Below are 23,946 nucleotides of genomic sequence, written 5' to 3'. Positions count from 1 at the left end.
TCTGGCTCTAAATGTTAGAAGAATTCAGTCATAGGATGTCTATACAGCCCTCAGAGCCCAAACAGGTAAATTTCAAATGAGGAAATCGAGCTTGGAGTTGTGATTTGCCCAAGGGTCACCCTATAGGGTACTGATATACATGGTCTCTTATTTCCTAAGTAAGTTTTGTTTTTTAACTATAACTAATTGGCTTGCTCACATTCTAGAAGCTTATAACTAAGTTTTAGATGCTGGCTTTGCTTATATTAGGTTGAGCTATTTAAACACCTGATTTTCTGTTTTAAATTCCTTAGCTCAGATTGTTCTTTCCTACCAAACATTTAGGCCTATAGAATCCTCCAAAAATGGGGTCAGCAACTAGATCCTGTGGTCTCAGTCCAGCTACCACTGGTTGGAACACAGCTTACCCATTCATTTATGTATTGTCTGGGCTGCTTTTGCACTTCAGCAACAAATCAAATAGTTGGGACAGAGTCTGTATGGTCCACAAACCCTATAATATTATCTGGCTCTTTACTAAAAAAGTTGGCCAACTGTTGCTCTAACAGTTTGTCCCACAAGGTAGGAGTTAAGAGTAAAATACAGTGTTATTTCTAGCCTGCACATCTAAAATCTCTTTCTGGCCAATCTATATTCTTTACATCTGCCAAGTCCTCACTCAAGTTAACATTCAGCATTTGCTCTAACTGTCCCCTTAAGTGGTAAAATTACTTATTTTATGTGCCAGAAATCTTATGTGAATTACCTACTATTTTATTGGTGGCTGGAGAGATTAATGACTGGACTAAGTTCATAAAGTGCCAGACTCACACCCACATCTGCAGTGCACACTTGTGCTCTTCTCTGTCACAGTCTCTGTGTCTCAACTGTAAAAGAGGAAGGGGCTTGGAAACTGCTGGTAGGGCTTTCAGCAAGGGCTGGACTCTTGCATCTGCCTGCTTTATACTTTAGGTATCACCCCCCCCCTCCAAAAAAAAAAAAAAAACAGCTCCATGTTTCTCCTCTCAGCTTACACTATGTGGTTTTGTGGTTGCTGACCTTTGAGAGAAATGTTCTTACTATTAAGTACTTAAGTTTTGTACAGACTTCCCACTAGATTCCCTTCTGGTGATTGTTCCTCTTATCCCTTCCTGCCGTCCTTGCCACTGGATAATATTCTGGATGAAGTATCAGCGGCTAGCTAGAGTTAATGTGACATCCTTTTTTTCCCTCTCCAGTTACAGGTTTGACCCTCGTCTCATGTTCAGCAATCATGGCAGTGTCAGGACTCGAAGGTTTTCAAAACATTCTCTGTAGTGACTGCGCCCAGCCTCTGCAGTTGGATCCCTGCACGCCTCTTTCTGATGAAGTGATCATAGTAGGTGTTTGTAGATAGTCTTCAAGCCCATGCCTGGAAGAGTTTCTGGACTGGTTTTCGCCTCTGCAGTTGGATCCCTGCACGCCTCTTTCTGATGAAGTGATCATAGTAGGTGTTTGTATATAGTCTTCAAGCCCATGCCTGGAAGAGTTTCTGGACTGGTTTTGTTTGAAGTCCTGTTTGAAAAAGCAACCCAATCAGCTGACTTCCTTGTGCAGCGTGTTAAACTGTGAACTCTACCCATATGTCAGGAGTGTCTATCCCTGTCTCTTCCTTCTGCTGATAACGAACACTCCCCAGATCTTTGTTCTCACCATGTCCTTTCTGTCTTGGAGCCACAGTTCTTGATTATTCCCCATGTGGTCAAAGTCTGAATTTGTAAACCCATTCAGATAAATGGCAATCTCTTAGGGCAAAAAAAAAAAATCCACAAAACACCTTTTGGTTCATAGCTTGACCTTAAATGAAAGGACCTGCATAGCATTTCAGATTGAGCACTTCACTATCAAAAATACTAACGTCACGTGGCTTAAAGAATAACAATCAGAGCCGAATGATCTGATTTAGAGCAAGTACCATTGTTTTTAGATAAATAGAGATATAGTTTATAACATCCATCACAGTGTGATAAGGTTGCAAATTCAAAACTTGTCAAGCAAGCTCTGTTTGTTTATTTATTTTTTTAGAATTCTAAGCTGATGCTGCTCTGAAATAGCTTGTGGTAAAAGCTAATTCCAGGTAGCTCTTGAGGGTGATAGCTGTGTACTTTCCAGTGGCTGCTGACCACATTGGATGCCAGTTAGCAGCAGAAGTATTAAAGAAATGTCTCTTGAGATTTTCCCCTCTGAGATCTGAAAAATGAAGTGGCTTAGGTACATCAACGGGGGGAGACTGCAAAGGACTGGTGTTTTCTGAGGGCCTATCTGCAGACAGGACTCTTGGGTTGGCAGGTGGAAGGGCTGTACTCGGGTGAATGAAGTAAGTGCCTGTCCAGCAGGAAGCCTGAGTTTCAGTTCCTTGCATGAAGTTGTTTGACTCTCTCTGCATTTTGCTGTCATTCTGTTACTTAAGATGTAAAAATTTCTTACAGTTGGTACAAAGGATCAACTACTTTATCCTACCTTCTCCCCTTTCAGATAGGTTCTTTGTGAGTTTTTGGAGTCTTGAACAATTAGGGCCCCACTCAGTACTCCCCTGTCAAAATCAAATCTGTTTAGAACACCCATATTTTTGTTTCTTGGCTCAAGAATCAATTCCGTTTCTAATGTTTTCTTCACAAGTCTTGGTGGTGTGACAGCAGGGGAGGAGGAAGAGCTGTGGTTTATAACTTGTTCAACTCAGGCAACAAGTGATTTTAGCTTTACTTAAGGTCTTCAGTCAGGCTTTAAGCACTTTGTAAGACATGGTTGTGAATAACTTTTCTATCAGAATTTCCACACAGCCATGTTGAGTTAATAGCCATTGGGTTTGTTCCTTTACCTCACATGATCCCATCAACTGGTGGTATCTAGAGGTGAAATAGGCAAGCAGAATGAACACCTCTGATGTGAATGTTTTAAAGAAGAAAATTCTAAAAATTTTGTAATTAAAAGCAAACTACATTGTTGAATATATGGATATGAGCTTTATTCTGCGTTTTGATTCTAATCAGTCAACTTCCACGTTAATGAAAGTTGACCATAGTTATTCCCAAATAAAAAGAAACCAACTCTTACCAGGTCTTGGACTGTGATGTCATATTATTCAGTTTTATAATGCTGGTTCCTGAAAGCAGGTGATGTTTTAAGAGTGACATGTCAGCTGCCGATAGCATCTCTGCCATCTGTTCTTACGTGCAGCCGGTGTGTTTGGGTGGTGGGGATGTGGTGAAGCCCTCTCTGAACCTCTTCTATTTTTGGTACATTTCCTATTTAACCTTTGAATAGACTCTAATTTTTATTTTTTCTTTTAGACTGGGTTTATTCTGGATCTGTGCTAAAATAATCTTTCATAAAGAGACCACAGTTTATAGCCTAATAGACTACAAAATGCACTGATGTTTTCAGAATATTTATGTACAAGGGACCCACTGCAAGAGGCTTGCCTTGTTCTCTTAATTGGACTGATTTTGATTTTGATTAAATCAGTTTCCCTTTAAAGAAGGTCAGATTCATGTCCATTGTGTCCTTCAGAATAGAGAATCATATAACCATCAGGAATGAACAGAGGCCTTAGGAATGAGAGAGATTTTGCCTTATAAGATTTCCTATTACAAGCTCTCCCTCATATACAGTAAGAAGGTCAGATTCATGTCCATTGTGTCCTTCAGAATAGAGAATCATATAACCATCAGGAACGAACAGAGGCCTTAGGAATGAGAGAGATTTTGCCTTATAAGATTTCCTATTACAAGCTCTCCCTCATATACAGCTGCAAATTAGGGAACACCTTTTGAGCATCTTTGAATTTGACAAATGGTGCTATTTGCAAACATATTTTGATTGGCAACACTAGGGTTTTTGTACAAAATAGTAGTGATAGCCATGGAAGTTATATTTTAATCTGAGAAATGTTCTTAAATTTTTTAAGTGTCTAAATTAAGGATTAGTGCTTTTTTTAATGAAAGACAGTAAGTTTTGTCCCAGGATCCTTATTAAGAGAAAACAAAGGATATTTCAGCTGACCAACCAATGGAATTAGATGGGTATATTTGGGTTCTTTAGTTTTATCACCAATTAGTTTTTACTGAATTTTGTAAATTCCTATGTTTGCATCATCTGTTCTTAGAAGTTATTCTGCCCTGGCTCTGTGTCTTCTCAGTCATTTGACTTAGAAAGTGCCCTTCAAAGGACCCTGTTCACTGCTGCACTTTTCAATGAATTAAAATTTATTTCTGTTCTAGTGGGAATGTGTCCTTTGTTTTAGTCCACAAGTAGTTTTGACAAGATGCTTTTTTTTCTTGATACTGTTTAATGTTTCCATCACTCACCTAGTACTGGAAATGGGCTGTTTTCCTCATTAAATTCTGTAGTCTCCACCTGCATTGCCCTTACATATATGGTCCATACAGATTGATAATCCCTGAAAGAATCACTATGTAGGAGATCCTTCTTGATAAATCTTTATTCATTTATAGCTTTGGAGAAAGTCTTATCTTGGCTGGTTTTCAAACAGACGAAACTCACTTTCGAAGGTACTTTGCCTTGATATCCAGTCATGTGATCCATTGCCCTAAACGAGGAATAACTTAAGGGGTCAACAAACTTTCTCTTAAAGGGATAGATAGCTCATATGTTAGGCTTGCAAGTTTGTGGTCTCTGTCACAACTCCTTAACTCTGCTGTTGTAGCACAAAAGTAGCCATAAACAATATATAAATGAATGTGTGTGGCTATGCTCCCATAAAACTTTATTTACAAAAACAAGTAGGCTGTAATTTGCTGATCCCACACCTGGTAGATTGCCTCATATCTCAGCAATTCTGAATACCAAGTAGAAAATAAGATGTTAGGAGACACCTATAAAGTTACCAGATTACTATCAGGAAAATGGATAATTTGGGTATGTGACAATGTTGAAGTCACTTATAAGGGTCTAGGATTTGATTTGACCCTTTTGGGGCCAGCCTGTGGCTCACTTGGGAGAGTGCGGTGCTGATAACACCAAGGCCACGGGTTCAGATCCCATATAGGGATGGCCAGTTCGCTCACTGGGTGAGCGTGGTGCTGACAACACCAAGTCAAGGGTTAAGATCCCCTTACCGGTCATCTTAAAAAAAAAAAAAAAAATGATTTGACCCTTTTTGCAAGCTAATGAGTTAGCCTGTTATGTTTCATGGATGCTGGAAAAAGACATGAGACTCCTGGTCGAGAGACAAAAGACTTCCTTATAGTCCAACAAGCAGCATGAGCCTGTCAGTTCACTCTTGCCCCCAAATCCCACAGATGTAATGGAAAGGGCCCAGATGGATGCTGCACCTGCAGTGGGTTTTGTTAAGAGGAAGGGGACACTGAGCTTGGGGAGCCTGCTGTTTCATAGCAAGCACTAAGCAAGTCTACTCTTTGTTCCAGAAGGTGGCATTACTTCATCAAAGTTGCGCACTGCAAACACATCCCTGAGAAATGGCCTACATGAAGAGCAGTCAGGGCCTTGAATTATTAGCATGCCCAGCAAGAATGTGCAGGGATGCTTAAGGCCCATAGTGGATCATTCTCCCAGCACCCCTGAGCTGTTCAAATAGCAGGGCCTGACCTGGCTGGATATTTCCACGTCCCCCTCCACAAAAGCTAGAAAGTTAGATCAGTCCAAGAATAGCAATTGTAGACCTAAATGCTTAAATGAGATTTTTTTTTACTTTGAACTTAAGGCCAAGAAACTGTAGGGTAAGTAACAAAGATGGGTGTTGGCCTATTACATTTCGAGACAGAAGATACCAAAACGTTAAAGCAATGAAAAGGTAATGGATAACATAAGGTTGAATGTCCAGGTCGGACTTAATTTTAAGAGGTACCTAGTCTGACCTTTGTCTAACTACTGGAGAAAAGGTGAAGATAAGAGTCTCTGATCACTGACCAGGTAGAAAAACAAGATGTATAGGGCACCCATCAAGTTGCCTAACTGCTATAACAAAAACAGGAGGTTTAGTTATATCACAATGTCAAGTCGTAGATGAGGATGGCCATTTGCATGGACTCCCGAAGTGAGGGTAAGTACAGCCTCTACCAGATCCACTTTTCTAACATCCCACCTATTGCCACTGAGACTACCCTGCCCCGTAGAACAAAAATCCATATAGAATTAGATTTTGGTCATCTTTTTCTACCTCCAGTGGATTTAAAGGGCTGGTCATGTGTGTACCTTGAAATCATTTGAGGCAAGAGCCAACAATCGGAGAACCCGAAGGACACAGCTGAAAGTGCTGCCCACACTTCTACTGATGCCTAGCAATCACCACAGAAGCCAAGACGCAGAGGTGGGGCCCGGGCACTAGCTCCTGGAGTATCACAGAGTAGATGACAGTTTTAAGTCTTTGAGAGGAAGATTTCATGATCACCTCTGGTAAGACCTGAGATCATATATGTCCTCTTAACTGCAGCTCTAAGTGATGGTGACAGGTCCTTAAAGGATAGATAGAGATAAAGCATGCTTGTAATATTTTGTGATAAACAGCTCCACAGGTTTTTCCCTCAATTTAATTTACCCAAACTCACAAAACTAATTAGTCAGCATTTCAAAAAAGATCTGGCTTCAAAGCTGTGTTTTCATTAAACTCTGCTGTCTCTGTGGTCTGTGAAGGATTTGTCCCCCATCATATATCTGAGTGCCTACTCTGCCTGGTAGTGAGCTTGGTTATGAAAAGAATTACTCTATTTCTCCAGAATATTATGTAGATTGAAAAAAGAACTTATCTCTGATACGCATACTTACAGAGAAACTAATTTCAGACTAAAGGGGAGGTGCCACTACTATTCAAGTGGCTTCTAGATCCCCCCTACAGCATTGCTGGTGGGAAAGAAGTAGAAAGCGGGTTCCTCTCTCTACACCTCACTGACTGAACTATTTGCAGCACGGCTGTGGCAGGAGCCTCCAAGATGGCTCCTAATGACCCCAACACATCAGGGTTGGTCCACATGACCAATACAGTGGAGCAGATGTGATGCTGTGTAACTTCCCAGACTAGCCCATAAAAGACATGGCCACTTCTGCCTTGCGCTCTCAGATTACCCTGGGAGAAACCTGCCACCATGTCATGAGGACATCCAAGCAGCCCTATGGTGAGGTCCCCATGGTGAGGTCCCCATGGTGAGGATATGAGGCCTCCTGCAAATGACCAGCCCCGACTTGCCAGCCATGTGAATGAGCCATCATGGAAGCAGATCCTCAGTCCAGTCGAGACGGCAGATGACTGCAGACCTAGCCAACAACTTGATGACAGCTTCACGAGACCCCCAAGCGAGAACCATCTAGCTAAGCCACTCCCAAACTCCTGACCCACTGAATATAATAACATGATATAATAAATGTTTAATGTTGTTTTTAGCTGCCAATTTGGGGGTAATTTGTTATGTAGAAATATGTGACTAATGTAATGACCAAAGCTGGTTTACCAAGAGAGAAACGGGGCCAGGCCTTTTGCCAAAACCCATCCCATTATAGGTACCTGGGGCAGGACAAAGCTGGCCTGCAGTGGAAGCTCAACTTGTCTCCAAAGCGGGGAAAAGAAGTCTTATGTACTTTACATACTCAAAGAATATAAATAACACTAGTTCCCAGCAATTGTTACTAAAACCAAGTAGAAGCTTCGTTGTTGGAATGGTTGCTAAAATGTTCTCAGCACATGTTGGAAAATATTTTAATGGATTCTTGGCTGGCAGGCTGCAGTCACGAATCCAAGTCTTCTCTCCAGTGGGTTCTCCGTAACTCCCAAAAGCTGGTGCGGGGGAGAGCAGCGGCTGGGGAGGAGCAGCTCTTCAGCAGCTGCAGCATGCCAAGATCCTGGCTTGGTTCCTGAGGCACCTGTTGTCCAAATCAAGCTCATCAGTCACTACTCCCTTCCTCCTCCCAGTGCTGGGAAAGTAGCTCAGATGCACAATTAATTCTGTTCCTGCTTAAGTCCCTGAGAAAATGGCTGCTGTGTATACTTTTGTCCCCAGTTTCCCTGTCACAGCATCTCCCAGATTAGGTGAACAGCAACTTTATTAGACCTGAGATCGACACAACATCTGGTGTTCTTTCCAGCCGTCTGGATTGAGTACTAACTTCGAGTCACCCATCAGGGCAGCCTTCAGCCTTAGCCTACGTTCTCATGGATGCTCCCATGGAGAACGAAGCCCGTGGTGCCTCTTCTGGTCCTCCACACAGCATGATAACAAAAACTCTGGCCTCCAACCATCCTGGCCCCTCTCCTTTTTCCTGTAATGCCACAGAAAACCCAGCTTAAGAGTTCAGCCAGGGCCGGCCCCATGGCGCACTGGAGAGTGCACTGCTTGAGAGCGCGGCGGCGCTCCCGCCAAGGGTTCGGATCCCATGTGGAGACCGGTTCCCACTCACTGGCTGAGCGCAGTGCGGGCGCAACACCGAGGGTTGCGATCCCGTTGCCAGTCCCCGGTACGGGCGCGACACCGAGGGTTGCAATCCTGTTACCGGTCAGTAAAAAAGACAAAAAAGGAAAAAAAAAAAAAAAGAGTTCAGCCAGAGGTGAACACTGACTGCACCAGGAGAGGCAGGAAGCAGCAGCTCAGGGTCTGCCTGTAGCGGAGCCCTTTCCCATTTGAAAGCTGCGCAAGCGGCTATTTCCAGACCTATAAAATGTTTAGTCCCACAAGTTTTGTGCCCTGCAGCTAGGAGAGATGCAAAGTGAGCTAAAGATATGGTCCACTCTTCAAGGAGATTATGATCTGAGGTGGAGGGGCCAGGGAGTTTACAGGCATGAAAACACTAGGGTCAATACCCCCAGCTGTACCTACACGTGGCCCTACGGTTTGGGTCACTCAGCATCACTCTCCACCTCACGCTGATGACAGCAGGGGCACCCCTAGTCCCAGCTGCTCTGAGCATTTTGGCTGTCATCACAGAAGAAGGATAACACTTTGTCACTGTACTTACAAGGAGCACAAAGGAAGGCACTGACTGATTTCTTGGTCTACCAATGGCCCCAGAATCTTGACTGTTTTGCTTTTACCTTTATTTCCTTTCCTAAGCATGAATTTTTAAAACAAAAATTAAAAACTTTTCTGCTTGGAAAAATATCCATCTTGGAAATTGGCATGTAGGATGCTTCTAGATAAATTTGTGTCAACATGATAGGTAAACATCTTGGCCCAGTAGTAAAGCAGCCATAACACCACTGTAAAAACAAGAGGTTAGAAAGTAATACCACCTTATGCTATGCCAGCATTTATGATGTACAATTACCTCACGTTCATTATCTTACCTGGCCCTCAGAACAGCCCTGTAAGGAGAGCAAACAGGTGATGTCCTCTCTGTTTACAGGGAGAAAAGGAGGTTCAATTCAGAGCAATTGCCATTGCAAATTTCAACTCCACCCTTGACAAAGATGAGAGAGAGAGACACCATAATCATAATTCTCATTGAAATAAATGTATCCCTGTACTGGCCAGCCACCAAAAATAAAAATAAAATGTGTAGACCCTACTGCATTTCCAATAATGTGAAAGTAAGCTTAAATGTTAAATTAGAATATCACTGATCATATGTATTAAAGTGATATGCTGCTGATGGCTGTAAACTCTGTAATTCCTGAGGGAACTGAGAAGTTGGGAGCAGCAGCAGCAACATCAACACTTGCCATTTGGCGCTTAGCAAACTATTTAGAAACTAGGCAAGATGTGTGATAGAACTCACCATATTTTTTGCACAAAACAATAATTGTCAAGGAAATATTTCAATGCAAGGACTTAAAATATGAACTTATCAAGTTATATCCATACAATCTAGAGCGATGTCACCTCTCTTGTTCCTGATCCATCTTGGCTAGAGGTTTATCAATTCTGTTGATCTCAAAGAATCAACTTTGGTTTCATTTAGTTTGTTTCTGTTTTATTTCATTAATTTTTACCCTAATCTTTATTATTTACTTTCTTCTGCATCCTTTGGATTTAATTCGCTTTTCTTTTCCTAGTTTCTTAAGGTGGAAGCTGAGATCACTGATTTGAGATCTTTCATCTTTTCTAAAAAATATAGTTAATGCTATAAATTTCCCTCCACTATTTCCATTCTTGATCCCACGGTAGAAATAGGCACAAGAGTATGGAGCTCATGTAAACAAAGACAATTCTTTACTAAGGGAAAAGGGTTACCATGAAGCATCCAACAGCTGGAAAATGTCAGGAAGGTTCTGAATTTACTGTCCATCTCCAAGGCCACATAGCCTCTCCTCTCTGCTTCTCTGCTCCATTCTCCTGCTTTCTCTGCAGTCTCTCTCTGCCCTGATAAAAGGTTCGGTGGTAGGCTCAGCCCCCAGTCTGTAAGTATCCATGACTGACTGACTAGAATTCTTGATACTTTACGTAAAATTTTGAGAAAGTAATTGATACATGGCATTGCATCAGAGATCTAACCAAGAACCAATTAGCCATGGCCCCGAGGAACAGGGTCATACTGTATACAGAATTGTCCTTTCCAGGGCTGAGTGAGGCAGGTCAGAAAGCCTCTCTGTAGGCCAGTCATCACTCAGTTTGGAAGGAATTTATTTAAATTTTAAAAAACCAGAGGTATGAAAGAGTACTCTGCACAATGATGTACCTCAATCTTGGAAACACTGTAGGATTTGCAGTTAGTATTTGAAAAAAAATATGGGGTGCTTGTTAAAATGGCAGATTCTCAGGGCCCAGTAATGGAGATCAGATTCAGTAGCTCTGAGTAGCGTACAGAAAAATCTGCCTTTTAAAAATCAGCATTCCCCATAGTTCTGAAGGCAGTCCATTAAGAAATAGTGTGGTAACCTCGTTTTGTCTTGAAATCTCTTCTGACAGATCTAAACTCTGCCTTTTCCCAACTACCAGCTTCATTACAAATGACTTTGCACAAGACTGGGTCTCTGCTCAATCACTTGAGTTGCAAAAGGACAAACAATACACATGCAGGGTGGGGAGGGCACACGGGTGACAAGGGGACAGGAACATGGTTCCCAGCCTCACCCACACCCCGACACACTGTGTATCTTCCCTGTTATCCTCCTTGAAGCCCACTTCCTCCCCCAGCACATACAAACTCCCCAAACAACTTTACCTGGAAGAAAGGCAATGGAACTTGGACTTTTCTTTTTTCTTTTTTTTTTTTTTCCTTTTTGTCTTTTTTTACTGACCGGTAACGGGATCGCAACCCTCGGTGTTGCACCCGCACCATGCTCAGCCAGTGAGTGGGAACCAGTCTCCACATGGGATCCGAACCCTCAGCGGGAGCGCCGCCACGCTCCCAAGCGCCGCACTCTCCAGTGCGCCACCGGGCTGGCCCAACTTGGACTTTTCTGAAGGCCGATACCTAAATTCCTCAATTTCTATGGTTGCCCTTACATTCTCAGACAAGCATCTTTCCTTGATAAGGCATTAGATGATATGCTCAATCTTACCTAAAAATCATTAAAGTTGAATGCTTCCCTTGCAGAGATCACACATGCAAGAAACTATTTGAAATGTTGGCCATTTTGAAAAGGATCTAAAGACACCATTTATAATTCTAAATAAAAGACTTGAATTTAAGCTGTTGCCTCCCTGCCTGCAATAATAATAATTCAAGAATCCTACGTTCTGGCAAGACAATGAAGTCTACTGCTCCAGAATTCCTAGAATTTAAGTAAATTTTATTGCACCTGTAAATAGGAAAGCCCTCTAGAGCAGAGCTCCCTAGAACTCCACTTGAGAGAAAGGAACCACTCAGGGCTTAATTAATCCCACATGTCCATTAAGGCTCAACTGAGAGAACAGTGCATATGCTGGGAAAACACAAGCCAGATATATGCCACTAATGACCAAGGGGCATTATAATCAGGAATCCTTGTTTACAAAGATTTAAAAACAATAACAAAACCTCTACTGGTTAAAATAACTCCCTCCCCAAAGCAAAGACAAATCCCAGTTTTTTTTTTGTTTTTTTTTTTTGAGGTTCACAAAGAGTCCTGATGCTTTGCTGTTTGTATATTTAAAAGTTCTAATGCTCACAGAAACAAGAAGAGAGCACATTTTGGAGTTCAACTGCTGACGAGTGCTACCTCAGCCAAACACGTGAGAAACCACAAGTGTCTTTTGAAAACTAAGATCAAAAGGATCTGTCCTCTACTCTGCCACTCTCACCTCCTAGAATAGGGAAAGATTTACAAAAAAAAAAAAAAAAAATGAAATGAAACCAAAACCAACCAAAAAACCCCAAACCCAACCCTGCAGATGGAATTAAAACATTTAACCTGAAAGTTGTTACATAACCCTGCCACTCCCCATCCCCTCCCCCTCCAGCCTTCCCCTCAACCCCCATCATAATACAAAATTTCTTACTTGAACATTTAATTAAGCAAGTAGTGATTCACACCAGACAAGTGGTTTGCTTTGGACGTTGAATATTAGATCACTGTGTCCCTTTGAGGAGGATAATCCTTGATTGTGGGAGGGTAAAATGAGTGAGTCAAGCCTTTGCAAATGTTTGGCGAATCCTACAGAACTCCGACTTCTCCGTGAAGCTTTCTTCACCTGGTGGTACTAGGGAATTGTCTTACCAATTGCAGGGAGGGCACTGGGTTTGGTTACTTGCCCCGTCAGTCTCCCCCATGCAATAGAACCTCTAAATGAAAACACAGGTAGGTTTTTTATTCTATGCAACTTAGTCACCTAAATGGAATGATGAACAATAAAATGGATGAGAAAGCACTGACATCAGCAAAGCCTGACTGCACGAAAACAGGCCTGCCTTCAACTAACCAGCCTGTTAGAGGCGATCTCACAGGCGTTAGCTCTTTTGATGGGAAGTTTAAAAAAACTGAAAAACTGGAAAGAGCTTACAGGGAGACAGTGGAGAAACCAGGCAGTTCCTGGCTGTGCCACTCACTCACACAGTGGCCTTGGGCAAGTTGCTGCACCTCAAAGTGTCTCTGTTTCATCTGTAAAAGGGGGATATATCTAATAATACCTACCTCATGGGGAAATAAATGAGTTAATACATATAAAGCTTTGAGAATAAATGAGTTAATACATACGAAAATTTTAAGCACCCCCATTTTTTCAACAAAACACCTAATTAGGACCATCTGACAATGTCCCAAATGCAGTATACAATTCTATGATTTTGCAACATAGGAATATTTAAACAGTTTATCAATTTGTGACAAATTTCTGCCTAGGGCAGAAAGTTAACTCCCTTTAGGGATAAAAATTCCAAAACATTTCCCCCTGCACCTTAAGTAGTAACCTAGACTGAACTCCCAACCTAGATTCCTCTGGATATTTCAGCAAAAAAGGAGAACTATGTAGAACCATTAACATTCTACCATAATATTTTCACTTATAAAGCAGATATCATACCTGAAACGTTTCCCCTCATCCCCTGGTGCCAGGCTTGCTCCTGTTTCACCAGCCCTCCAGGGGGCAGTGCGGTAGTGAAGACCCCATAGCAACCGCGTTCCCCAGACACTTTCCACCCCATCTGTGTAAGACAGTTATGTAGACTAAAGAATACCCATTTTCTGTTAAAAGTGGTCTATTTCAAGAGTAGGAGACCTCAGGGCAAGAATGGGGTGGAGGGAGAGGATTTCTAAGGAACTGACAAGGTTCTATTTTGGTAGTGGTCACAGCGTGTCCACTTTATAATAAACCGTTTGCATACACTTTTGAATATATGTATATTACACAATTAAAACAATTGTTTTAAGTAAAATAGAAATGTGCTGTATGAGCAGACATTCAGAGTTATTTTTCCTCAGAGGTTAAGGCAAAAGAAAAGTGACATTTGGGAGAACAAATGTGCCCCACCCGAACCTAGTAAAACCCATGGTACTCCGGCATGAGTCCCCATGTATCCGCTGAAGAAGCTCATCCCACTCCTGTGACCTTTCTTTATCTAGCATATTATCACAAATAAAAACACACAACATCAATGAACAACATCACTTTTTAATAATGGAAACAATGTTGCCATTCCAGAAGCAATTTTAGGGGAGAAAAAAAATCTTCCCTACAAAAATAAACAAACACATCATAATTATAAATATTATAACCTTTTACTTATGCAATTTAAAATGCTCCCCTGCAATACTACCCCTTCATTTAACATCTTTCCTGTACCATCACATACTGAAGAGAAAACAGTATTACAGCAAAGCTTAGACAGTTTCATTTAACATAAGGATTGGTACAATGATTTTTAAAAATCTTTGGCCTTAGTGGCCTTTTTCCTTCTCTTACACACTAAAAATGCTACTGCAGTAACCAGTGTTTGGGAGAGAACATCAGTCTTCAAGAACCATGAACTGACAGAATTTCAATACAGTAAGTTTTCCAAATCGCAGTTTGTAGTGCACATGACAGCGAAGTTCTGGACAAAAATAGATGAGGATGGCTATTTTAGACAGTCTACTTCAAGTAAAAAAAGAAAATTCACAGATACCCATCAGCTACTACTTTAGGTTCTAACAGTGTCTTAATCTGAGAAACAAATGTTTCACAAAATATAAGTTTACTGGCATGAGTAATTACAAGACCAGGTGGTTGATAGCAGTCTATTCAAACCCAAGCCACAGTCTGAATAGTAAAACCAGTATAAAAATCGTGAAGGCATTCCCTGAACAATAAAGGTAAAGTGTTGGATGACAATGTCACTAAAACCTTACCAATGCACTAAAAAGAAGTTACATGCAAAATTAAACAAGATGTGCCATACATATTTTATAGCTAGTTCTACTGTTTTTTTCTTTCCTTAAAAGCTTAGGAAGATATGATTGTCTCAGTAACTTACGTGGCACAGCATAAGCAACACTTAAATCTGCCTCCAACAAGATGGGTATTCTCCGAAAAGTCAGAAGAGCCACCAAGAGAGGAACAGAAATGCAATAAAAGGCACAGATCCCTTAAGAGGCAAAGAACTGAAGCACCTTGGAATTTCAAAAAGAATCCATTAGGTGTCACCAAAGTGTTAACAATTCCGTGGGAATTTATAAACAAAAAATATCTAGACTAAAAATAGACTGTAAGGCCCCTCTGGAACCAAAGCACACCTTTCCCTCTGTTCTCAGATAAGCTGCTGCAAAAAATGATGTTAGTTCGCCAGTTTCATGGAAGGCTTCTTATTGCACACTCATTTCTTTGGTTAAACATGCACTTTTGTGATAATATTTTCATAATGAAACCCTGTTGTGTGGTCAGCTGGATGTGTGGACTTTCTTTCTTGGGGCCTTGTACTCACAGCCTAGTCAGCCTTTGGAAATGAGGATCTGGTAGCATGGGGTCTTTAATCACTATCCGTGTTCTACACTGCGTAAGAACAGACTTCACCTTATAAAAGAAAAGGAGAAAGAAAAGAGGTGAGGAGAGGGAAGGAAGGGAGTAGGGAGGGCAAGGGAAGACAAGGGAAAGAAAGGGAGGCATAAGAGGACAGGGAGTGACTGTCACAAAAGTGTGCTGTGGGCCCTTTACCTGATAAACCTCCTTAGCTGACAGTCAAAGGAAAAGCAGCTGCCCCCGCCCAAAATCCTTTTCAACTTTGAAAACAACCTCTGGGGGGGAAACTACATATATCACTAAACAGGAGTCAGCAAATGGCCATTCCCCTGCCTGTACTGAGAAGCTGCACCACGCGGTAGCTTCCACTGCAAGAGGAAAGCAGGAGGTCAGATGCAGCTGCGTGAGGCCCACCTCCGTCTCGGTTTGTAAGATCCCCCTGCTTGATTCTCCGGTCAGGGGCGGACTTCATGGGTCCCCTCCTTTTGGTTCGGCTCCACCTCTTTGGCTCTGTTCCCACATTTTACCCACCAGGAAGTCAAGCAATCCTAAAATGGGTTTAACATCTCAACACTGCAAGCTTTAAACCCATTCACAAGCAAACACGCCCTTCTCCTCTACCTTCCCCAGCCTCAGGAGCTCGCCACCTCTGCACGTGCCTTCTTCCAACGTGCTCTTCACTTTCTTTGTCAAACCCCTACAAAATCCTTCACAAATTCCTCACAGTTCCTAGATTTCTGTGCCTTTCGATTCACATGGACAGAATCTTCTGACAAAAAAAACCCAAACACAAAAAACAGGTAGTTTCAACATAGGACAAGTATTCAGAGATTCCTTGTTAAGCTTTTAAAATATCACTTGCGCACCCTTAAGCTTAACATCATCATCACATAATTAAAATAGCTAAAAGAAAATAAGAAAAAAAAACAACCCCCCAGAGTTTATGCTTCCAAGCATTCTAGAATGCTCCTGATGAGACTACAGGTTCACAGCTTGCCGAGAGGTAACAGGCAGTGCTGTAACAGAGCAAGCTTGCAAAGGCCCTTAGGCGGGATGTGTAAGGTGCAAGATGCTGCATGACCAGGTTTTGGGAACTAAATTTAGAGATAAAAGGGGGATGACCCTATCATCATGGGGCAAGAAAGTGGCCTCCGAGAAGAGGCACTCGCCGCTGTTTCGGCCATGGGTCCCGCACTGCACCTTCCTGGCAGGGAGCCCTGCACTTTAATCAGGCTTCCACGCCTTGCTGAGGGCTTCTTCCAGCTTGTGTCTGTAGGCTGTGTAGCGCTTCTTCAGGTTCTGCAGCTGCTCGTCTTCTTCCTTGTCCAAGATGCGCAAGAAGTTCTGTAGTTCTGGAAGGCTGAAGGCTTCCCACTGAGAGAGAACACAGCAAGAAAAATGCCAGGTGTGTAGTTCAGGCTCACGGCTTAGGAATGCTGGCCGTGAGCACACGGAGGCGAGGCTGCTCTCCCGCCCAGCCCGGTGCTCTGGAGAGCTGGGCCGGGTGGGTTACCAGTGAGTCAGCAGCGGTAGGACCCCCTCCACCCCCACTCCAATGGCCCCTCTGCCTCCCTCCTCCCACCCTTCTCCAGACTCTCGCTGAGGCCTAAGACCTCCATATCCCCAAGGCCATTAATCAGACACTCGTTCCTCACCTGATTTCACCCCCATAGGCAGTAGAAACAACTCCACACCCGTGTCTTACCTTGGAGTCATCACTGTCACTGCCTTCTTTCTCACCCCCCAGTCAATCTTACCTCCCCAATAGTTCTCTGATGGGCCTGCTTTTCTCCATCTCGACTGCCCCCTGGTGCTAGCGCCCGTCAGCTGCTCCTGCACCCCTGGTAACGCCTCCCACCCTCCCCAATCTGCTCCCCAAATAGAATACCCTTGGTAAAAGGAAAACCTGGTCAAGACGTCCCTGGCTTAGAACCAGTCACCAGCCTCCCTTGGCTTTTCAGGCTGAGTCCAGAAGACCCTAACCTCTCCAGCCCCATCTCCCTCTCACCGTCCCTCACTCACTTCCCAAGTGGCCTGGGCAGGCTCTCCCCTCCTCCACGGTGCCTGGCTGCGAGTTCCTAACCCATATATCCTTCAAGTCTCAGCTTATATGCCACTTCCTCCAAGAAGCCTTCCATGACTTCCTTCCCCACCATCCCATCCAGGACTAAGTCACTAGAAGCACCCACTGGGTGCTAGCAGCCCAAATCACAACCAAGACTTTAAAATTATTATATCTGCTTAGTATCTGTCTTGACTACATCCTACCTGCACTGCAGCTGCTGTTCTCACTATCTGGGGTTCCTCTCTTGCCCTTGAGGCTCTTGAGTTCTGTTTTCCTAATGGTTCCTGCTATTTAGCAGGCACAATTTGTTTTTTTTAAACTACTTAAAAATTAAGGCTGTGAATGTCACCAAGGGCATTTGGCATCATCATCTGGCAAGTTTTTTCAAACACATCCTTCCCCATCAAAGGAGCCCTGGACCCTGGCTGAGAATCACTGCCACGGCCATGTCTGATAAGACTACAGAAAACCTAATACAAATAAACAGAGAGGAGAGGGAATAAAATCATGTGGGCTAAATAACAGAAGGCTTCCTGGAGATCAGTATGGAAACATGTGAAATGTGGAGTAGGAGAGCAAAACTTCTTACATCGGAATATTCTGTTAATTTTTTAAATTTTAACATTTTATTTTTCACATATGTTAAGGTCTCCAAGACCTTAACTTACGTGGCACATAACATTATAAAATATCTTCTCCTTCCCACCCCCTAAAACAGCTATAAAAAATTTCTTCCCTTGGTTCAGTTTTCCTTAAATAACAGAGAAACAAGAACACCATACACAGGTCCAATAAAGAGGTCTGGAACATCACAACACAATACAAAGTAAATTTCAAAAATAAGTTAACATAATTCCTCCCCAGACAATGTGGCTCTGTTTGCACTTAAACTGTGTGAAATACTTAAAAGACCAATAACAAGAAAAACAAAACACTGACAAGACTATGCTAATGTCTCTGGCTTAGGTTTTCAGGGGAAATGCTGCTAAACTACAAAGCCAAATTCGACTTCTGCACCCCGTTTCCTCCCCAAAATGAGACTCTGAATTTCTTTAAAAGCTTCAAAACACCAAAATCAAAAGAAACTTCAAAAATGTCTAAGATCACTGCCTTCCTAAAACTTCCTAAAGTTCTAATTTACACTTGCATATAAATGTACTATTTACAAAGCATGTTTGCATACACTTCTAATCTGACTCAACTCTGCCTTTTAAAGTGTTTAGACCCACTTTACAGATTTTAAAACCAAAGGCTAAATGATTAGAAGATTTACCCAAGCTCATGCTCCCAATCTAACAAACAGTAGGAAGCAGAGTCCTGGTTTCCTAACTTTTTCACTGTACCCCCAAATGTCCTACAGGGACATTTCATACCATTCCCTGTTCCAGACAGAAGACTGAGACCCACAGCTTGAGAGATTTGCTCAGTGTTGTTCTAAAGCTGACACAGTCTCACATGCTTTTTTTTTTTCAACTGAACTGGCCTAAATATGATCTTCCCTAGAGAAAGAATAGCAAATGATGCACATGGAAACATAATTTCCTAATCATTTGACCGAGCAAAGGGGGAAGAAAGGTTCTAGAAAGTTACGTGTCTTTCATGGTAAAGAGATCAGATTTCCTTACATTTCCCTTTACAGCAGAATTAGCCTGGAGACTTTTCTTAGTAGCAAACATATGGAGAGTGTCACCTTTCAAAATTTAGTTGGATTAGAGTAATTTGGAGGTGGGAAGGAGTGAAAATGACTCTTTAGATGGGGATCAGGTAAAAAATTTTATTTCCTCCCACCTCTGAAAATTACAGCTCAATATAATGTTGTAAGAGAATTATACTGTAGGCTAACTTTGGGTTCATTCCAAAGATTCAAAATCTCTTCTCTCCCTCACCCCCCCCCTCCTCCTCATTAGCCAAGTCATTAGACCAGAACAATAAAACAGGACCAGCTGTTCTGTATAGGCTAAACCAATAATGAACAATCACTTACCTCTCCGATTTCATGTTCACGAAGAACAAAACTAAGTGTGTCTGTTCTGGGCCCTGCTACCAACCGCAGGTAGAGTGGATGTTCCCGGTCTGAGAGCTTGCAGGCATAGACTGGTAAGGAAACAAGCAGCATGTTACACAGTATTTCATCATTCCTGGGACCACTCCCCCGTATTATGATCCCCTCCTCCACATTACCCCAGCCTCTAAGTCACCATTCTCCTCACCTTATTACCAATAGCCCACGGTGGAACGAAATCTATCCTATTCCTATTCTATCTGCCCAATATAAATTGATTAAGGAGGAAATAATTTTCAAGAATAATTTAAATTGGTATTAGTCCCAAACATGCTTATAATTAGTTCTGCTCCATTTTTTAGAAAAGCAAGATAAGGAACTTAAAAGAAAGATTAGCAACCCCTTTAAAAACAAAGATATACCATCTAAAGAATTTGACATCAGAGCTCTAGGAGCAAATCTCTCTACAAATTTAGAATGAGCAGCCACAGACAAACCAATCACAATACAAGCTCTGGTGGCTTCAAGCACAGCCCTATCCATCTTATGCTACACAGACACACAGCGGATACAGGCATTGCCAATAGTGTTGAAAGAGGTGCCAGCCATGAGGGCAATATTTCAATATTACTTTCAGATTGTGCAGTTCAAATCCAGGTGAGCAGGCAAAGAAGCTGGCAAGATAAAAGGCCATCTGAGCTTCTCTACATTATTTCAGCACTTCTGGGTACAACCGCATTTCCTGCCAATTTTCCTATAGATATAAACTTCCCCCAGGCTGTGAAGCTGTGGCCTCTGAGAATAAGAACCCTGGCCAATTCACCTTTGTATTCCATGTGGCCTAGCCCCATGGTATGTGTTCAAAAAACGTACATACACTCAGCAACTAGCTGGGTTTTTAATCTCGAGTGACTGAAGGATATTACTATTAGGACAAGATCAGTATATTTTCTCCTACAGCTGCTTTAGGCTTTATGTGGAAAAACTAGAGAGAACTTAAATAGCTTATTGCTCACACATACACATCATTTTCAAGTTAACATGTAGTGAAAAACTAAATCACTACTGTCCCCCACTGGTATCAATTTCCACTTGACTGCCTCACCTGGAATATCTTGTTTCATGCAGTAACTTAATATTATTCTCTTTCTATCTCTTGAAATGTGGGTATAATGTTTACACAGACAGACCTCAGATCAATATGTTATTCATTCATTTTAGGTGCCTCTGGGGGCAAGGTGCCAAAATGTCCCCGGGTCATGCCAATTGAGTCATACTAAGCAGCCAGCAGAGCCCAGGGCCGGGGCGTTCCATCTGTAAGTTGAAATGAGCTGCAATGCACATGTTCTCAAGGTCTCAGTGATCACAGGCCCACCAAGCCACTCCATGTGCAGATGCACATCGTGTGTGGAATGTGCTACTGAGAACTTCAAGCACAGAAGCATTCTTTTGTGTCCCAAAGAGCATTAAAATCAAAGCCACTCCTCTCTCTCAAAAGAAAAAAAATCAAAGCCACTTCTCTGTGCACATCACAAAATCCCCCATAAACACCCCTCACATGTGAATGCCTATGAGCTCCTGAGACTCACAACTGTCTAGCTCAAGGACATGGACAGCCAGGACACATGATTAGGTGCATGCCATGATCACCACACTTCCAGAATCTGTCCCTGGGCTCTGACATAATTGACACAGATACACCCGCCATCCTCCTTCAGCTAATGAGGACAAAAGCCATAAGATGAAGCAGGGACCATTTTCATTTTGAGCATGGCAGCATACCCTGGTCTTCCCGGTGACAACGTTTATAAAGTGCAAACTTGGCAGGGCTCTCAGTCACAAGAAACTTTTTGAGCAGGGCCTCAATCACTTCCCCGACAGTGTTTGTGCTGCTGATATGAAGTGTGTTCACACAGCCGTTGCTACCAGGAGCGAGTTTTCCAGGGGTGGTAGAAGTCTGTGGAGGTTTGCAGAGGTCCATCTGTACTTTGATGAAGCCAGTGTAAATCCCATTTGAATTCTGAAGTGGGAAGAAAAGCATACACTTAGCTGGGTGGACACTGGCATTTTAGGGAAGCAGCGTATCAAAACAAAACAGGAAGGCGACACACTCTTTCTCTGCTCTTTTCTCTCAGAGGTTTGTGGCAGACTTCACTAAAGATTTCCCCCAAGAGAATGACCTCAGTGGGAGGTTAACACATGCCGCTGTCAAAGTGCTTCCAGAGACAAGGTCTGTGGGGCAGATGTGGCAACTGAAGAGGCCTCCTGATGCTGCAGAGACTGAAGTTTCAAGGCTCATGCCCCTGAAGCTGCATGTGGAAGGTCAGGGCCCACTGGTGAGGTTTCAAGCCAGCACAGCAGACGCGAGCCAAACCACAGCACATATTAAAACTTGGGGGATATGTCTAGGCTAACTGCCCAAAGGAAACAACATCCTCAACCGATGACTAGTTATTACACAGATAAGAAAGGTCACAATTAGGACTCTGTAATACCTATGTCAACAGTCGGCTGAGAGTAAAAAAACAGGCTATTTTCATTCCTAGTGCCTATTACAATATGTACTGAATTACCAATTTTGCATACACATTTTTTAACAGCATATATATCATATAGCATGAAATGCATTTCAGTCACCTTAAGCAGCAATACTTTAAAAACAAATTCAAGCTACTACGTGAACTACAGATATTATAAACACTTGTCTTAATTTATGGTAGAATTATAATTTCTCAGTAGCCAAAAATAGTAATGATGGTCTTGTTCTCATTTCTTTTTTTTTTTGCATTTAGTATATTTAGAAAAAATATATTATAATGTTTTATTAAAACAAATTGTCAGGTGCTATATATAAATGCCACAGTTAAAGTAGAACATTAAAAACCTCCTTTATGGTCTATTCTTCCTTTCCTCAAGATCAACTTACAATACTATTCACTTGTTCGTTCTTGTAAAAAAAAATAGTATTCTACAACACTTAAAATTTTTATCTTTGAAATAATATGGAAACTTGCATCTGTTTTAATCTCCATGGGGAAAGAAAACAAAACATGGTAAGTAGAATTTTTTTCCTTTGATGAAAAAATGTGTTTGAAAAAGAAATATCACTGTTGGAATAATGAAGAATAATCTTGGGATTATATGCCGCTCTCCCCTCTTTTAGGCACAGTTCCACTGGGGAAAGATCCTTTCTCACATGGGTTTATATTTAAAAGCTCCTCCCCAAGGTCACAGAATTCAGTAGGGCCTGTTTTAAAGGGGTCACCCTGTCCTTTTCTGAACTCTGTCAGTTCACACTCAATAGACTGAGAGGCAAGGATCCAAGGGTCCTGGTAACTGGCACCAAGGGATGGCAGGCGCCATGTGGAAGATCACCAAGCGGGTGGGTGACGCAGAAACACCAGTTCAGTGTACAGGAGCATGAACACTCCAGCTTTGTTGTCAGCTCTGATTTCATTGTCACCAAGCCCAGACCCTTCTCCCCCCTATACTCCCACTCCCCACTGTGCTTCACACTGTGTGGTACAATGTTGTAAAGCCTGTGACAACAACGTGCAGGAAGCTGAATACCACATACCTCATCTTACACCGGAAACCAGCAGAGAAAAACGTTAGCTCAACTATATTCCAACCCATGGGCACAATATCCTTTTCCTGACACTTCCACATTAATTGTACACAATATAAAACTTATCTGAGGTCTTGTTAGACTCTGAGTCACCAATCTATATGTTAGGCAATGAAGCTAAAAATCCTTTGGGGGGTAGGGTGTCACAAAATCTTTTAAAATCTCATTTAAAATTAAAATTTTTAATGTTTCACTTTTCTGAGGTTAACCCAGCACCTGATTGATTTTGAGACTGAGCTACCTCAACATACAGATTTAATTTGAAAGCTGCAGAAATATTCCATTTTCCTGCCCTGCATACCTTGGCCACTAAACTTCCGCAAGTGTTATTCAGAGATTTAAAAATATACAGATTGTAGTACCAACAACTTTTTTTTTTTTTTTTTAAATAAGATGACCGGTAAGGGGATCTTAACCCTTGGCTTGGTGTTGTCAGCACCATGCTCAGCCAGTGAGTCAACCGGCCATCCCTATATGGGATCCGAACCCGTGGCCTTGGTGTTATCAGCACCGCACTCTCCCGAGCCACGGGCCAGCCCGTACCAACAACTTTTAAGTGTCTTTTGACAGGTGTCAACCTAAACAGTATTATGGGTACTTACCAAGGTCATCTTTAACTTGTCGGTGACTGCTAAATTGTATTTATGAACTTTCTCTTTGATTTCCTCTTTGCTGAGGTAATTGTGGGTTTCCTTCTCTTTCTCCACATCCTAGAAGAGAAACAAGCCATACCACACATGAGCAATCATAGAAAAAAATGCAGATAAGCCAGGATTCTTTTTACATTCCACACAAAAACAACCTTGAAACACACACACATCCTCTCCCCCTCCGCCTCCCCCAAACTCTCCAGGTTCATCCACCAATTATGGTCTTCATTCCTTCAGACTATATTCTTCCTAGAGGATATATTAAATAAAACTAGTCTGTCAGTGGCTAAAAGCAACACTTCTTTAATAATTTTGCAAAACTGTGT

At 42.1% G+C, this 23,946-nt stretch overlaps 2 protein-coding genes across 3 annotated transcripts in view; one reads left to right on the top strand and one right to left on the bottom strand.

The window, feature by feature from the left end:
• Positions 1-4,237, top strand: part of GNS (glucosamine (N-acetyl)-6-sulfatase) — a 40,239-nt gene extending 36,002 nt beyond the window's left edge. The window contains exons 14-16 of one of the 2 annotated variants that reach the window (XM_008572271.1): positions 1,218-1,410; positions 1,519-3,499; positions 3,637-4,237. In XM_008572271.1, coding sequence (XP_008570493.1) covers positions 1,218-1,296 — 79 coding nt within the window. In that variant the 3' untranslated portion in view covers positions 1,297-1,410; positions 1,519-3,499; positions 3,637-4,237. Of the gene's footprint in view, positions 1-1,217; positions 1,411-1,518; positions 3,500-3,636 lie in introns of those variants that run through there. The other variant, XM_008572272.1, reaches the window with a different exon arrangement.
• Positions 4,238-15,077: 10,840 nt separating this feature from the next.
• RASSF3 (Ras association (RalGDS/AF-6) domain family member 3) lies at positions 15,078-23,676 on the bottom strand. The gene is made up of 4 exons (XM_008572270.1): positions 23,573-23,676; positions 21,125-21,362; positions 19,325-19,434; positions 15,078-16,649 (listed from the first exon to the last, which is right to left on the bottom strand). The coding sequence occupies exons 1-4, from the start codon at positions 23,579-23,581 to the stop codon at positions 16,500-16,502; spliced, it is 507 nt and encodes a 168-aa protein (XP_008570492.1). The 5' UTR covers positions 23,582-23,676; the 3' UTR covers positions 15,078-16,499.
• Between the last annotated feature and the right edge of the window lie 270 nt (positions 23,677-23,946).

Source organism: Galeopterus variegatus, unplaced genomic scaffold (genome assembly GCF_000696425.1).
Source record: "Galeopterus variegatus unplaced genomic scaffold, G_variegatus-3.0.2 Scaffold771, whole genome shotgun sequence".
Taxonomy (NCBI): Eukaryota; Metazoa; Chordata; class Mammalia; order Dermoptera; family Cynocephalidae; genus Galeopterus; species Galeopterus variegatus.
Note: the sequence above shows the minus strand (reverse complement) of the source record. Positions and strands in the feature narration are given on the sequence as shown.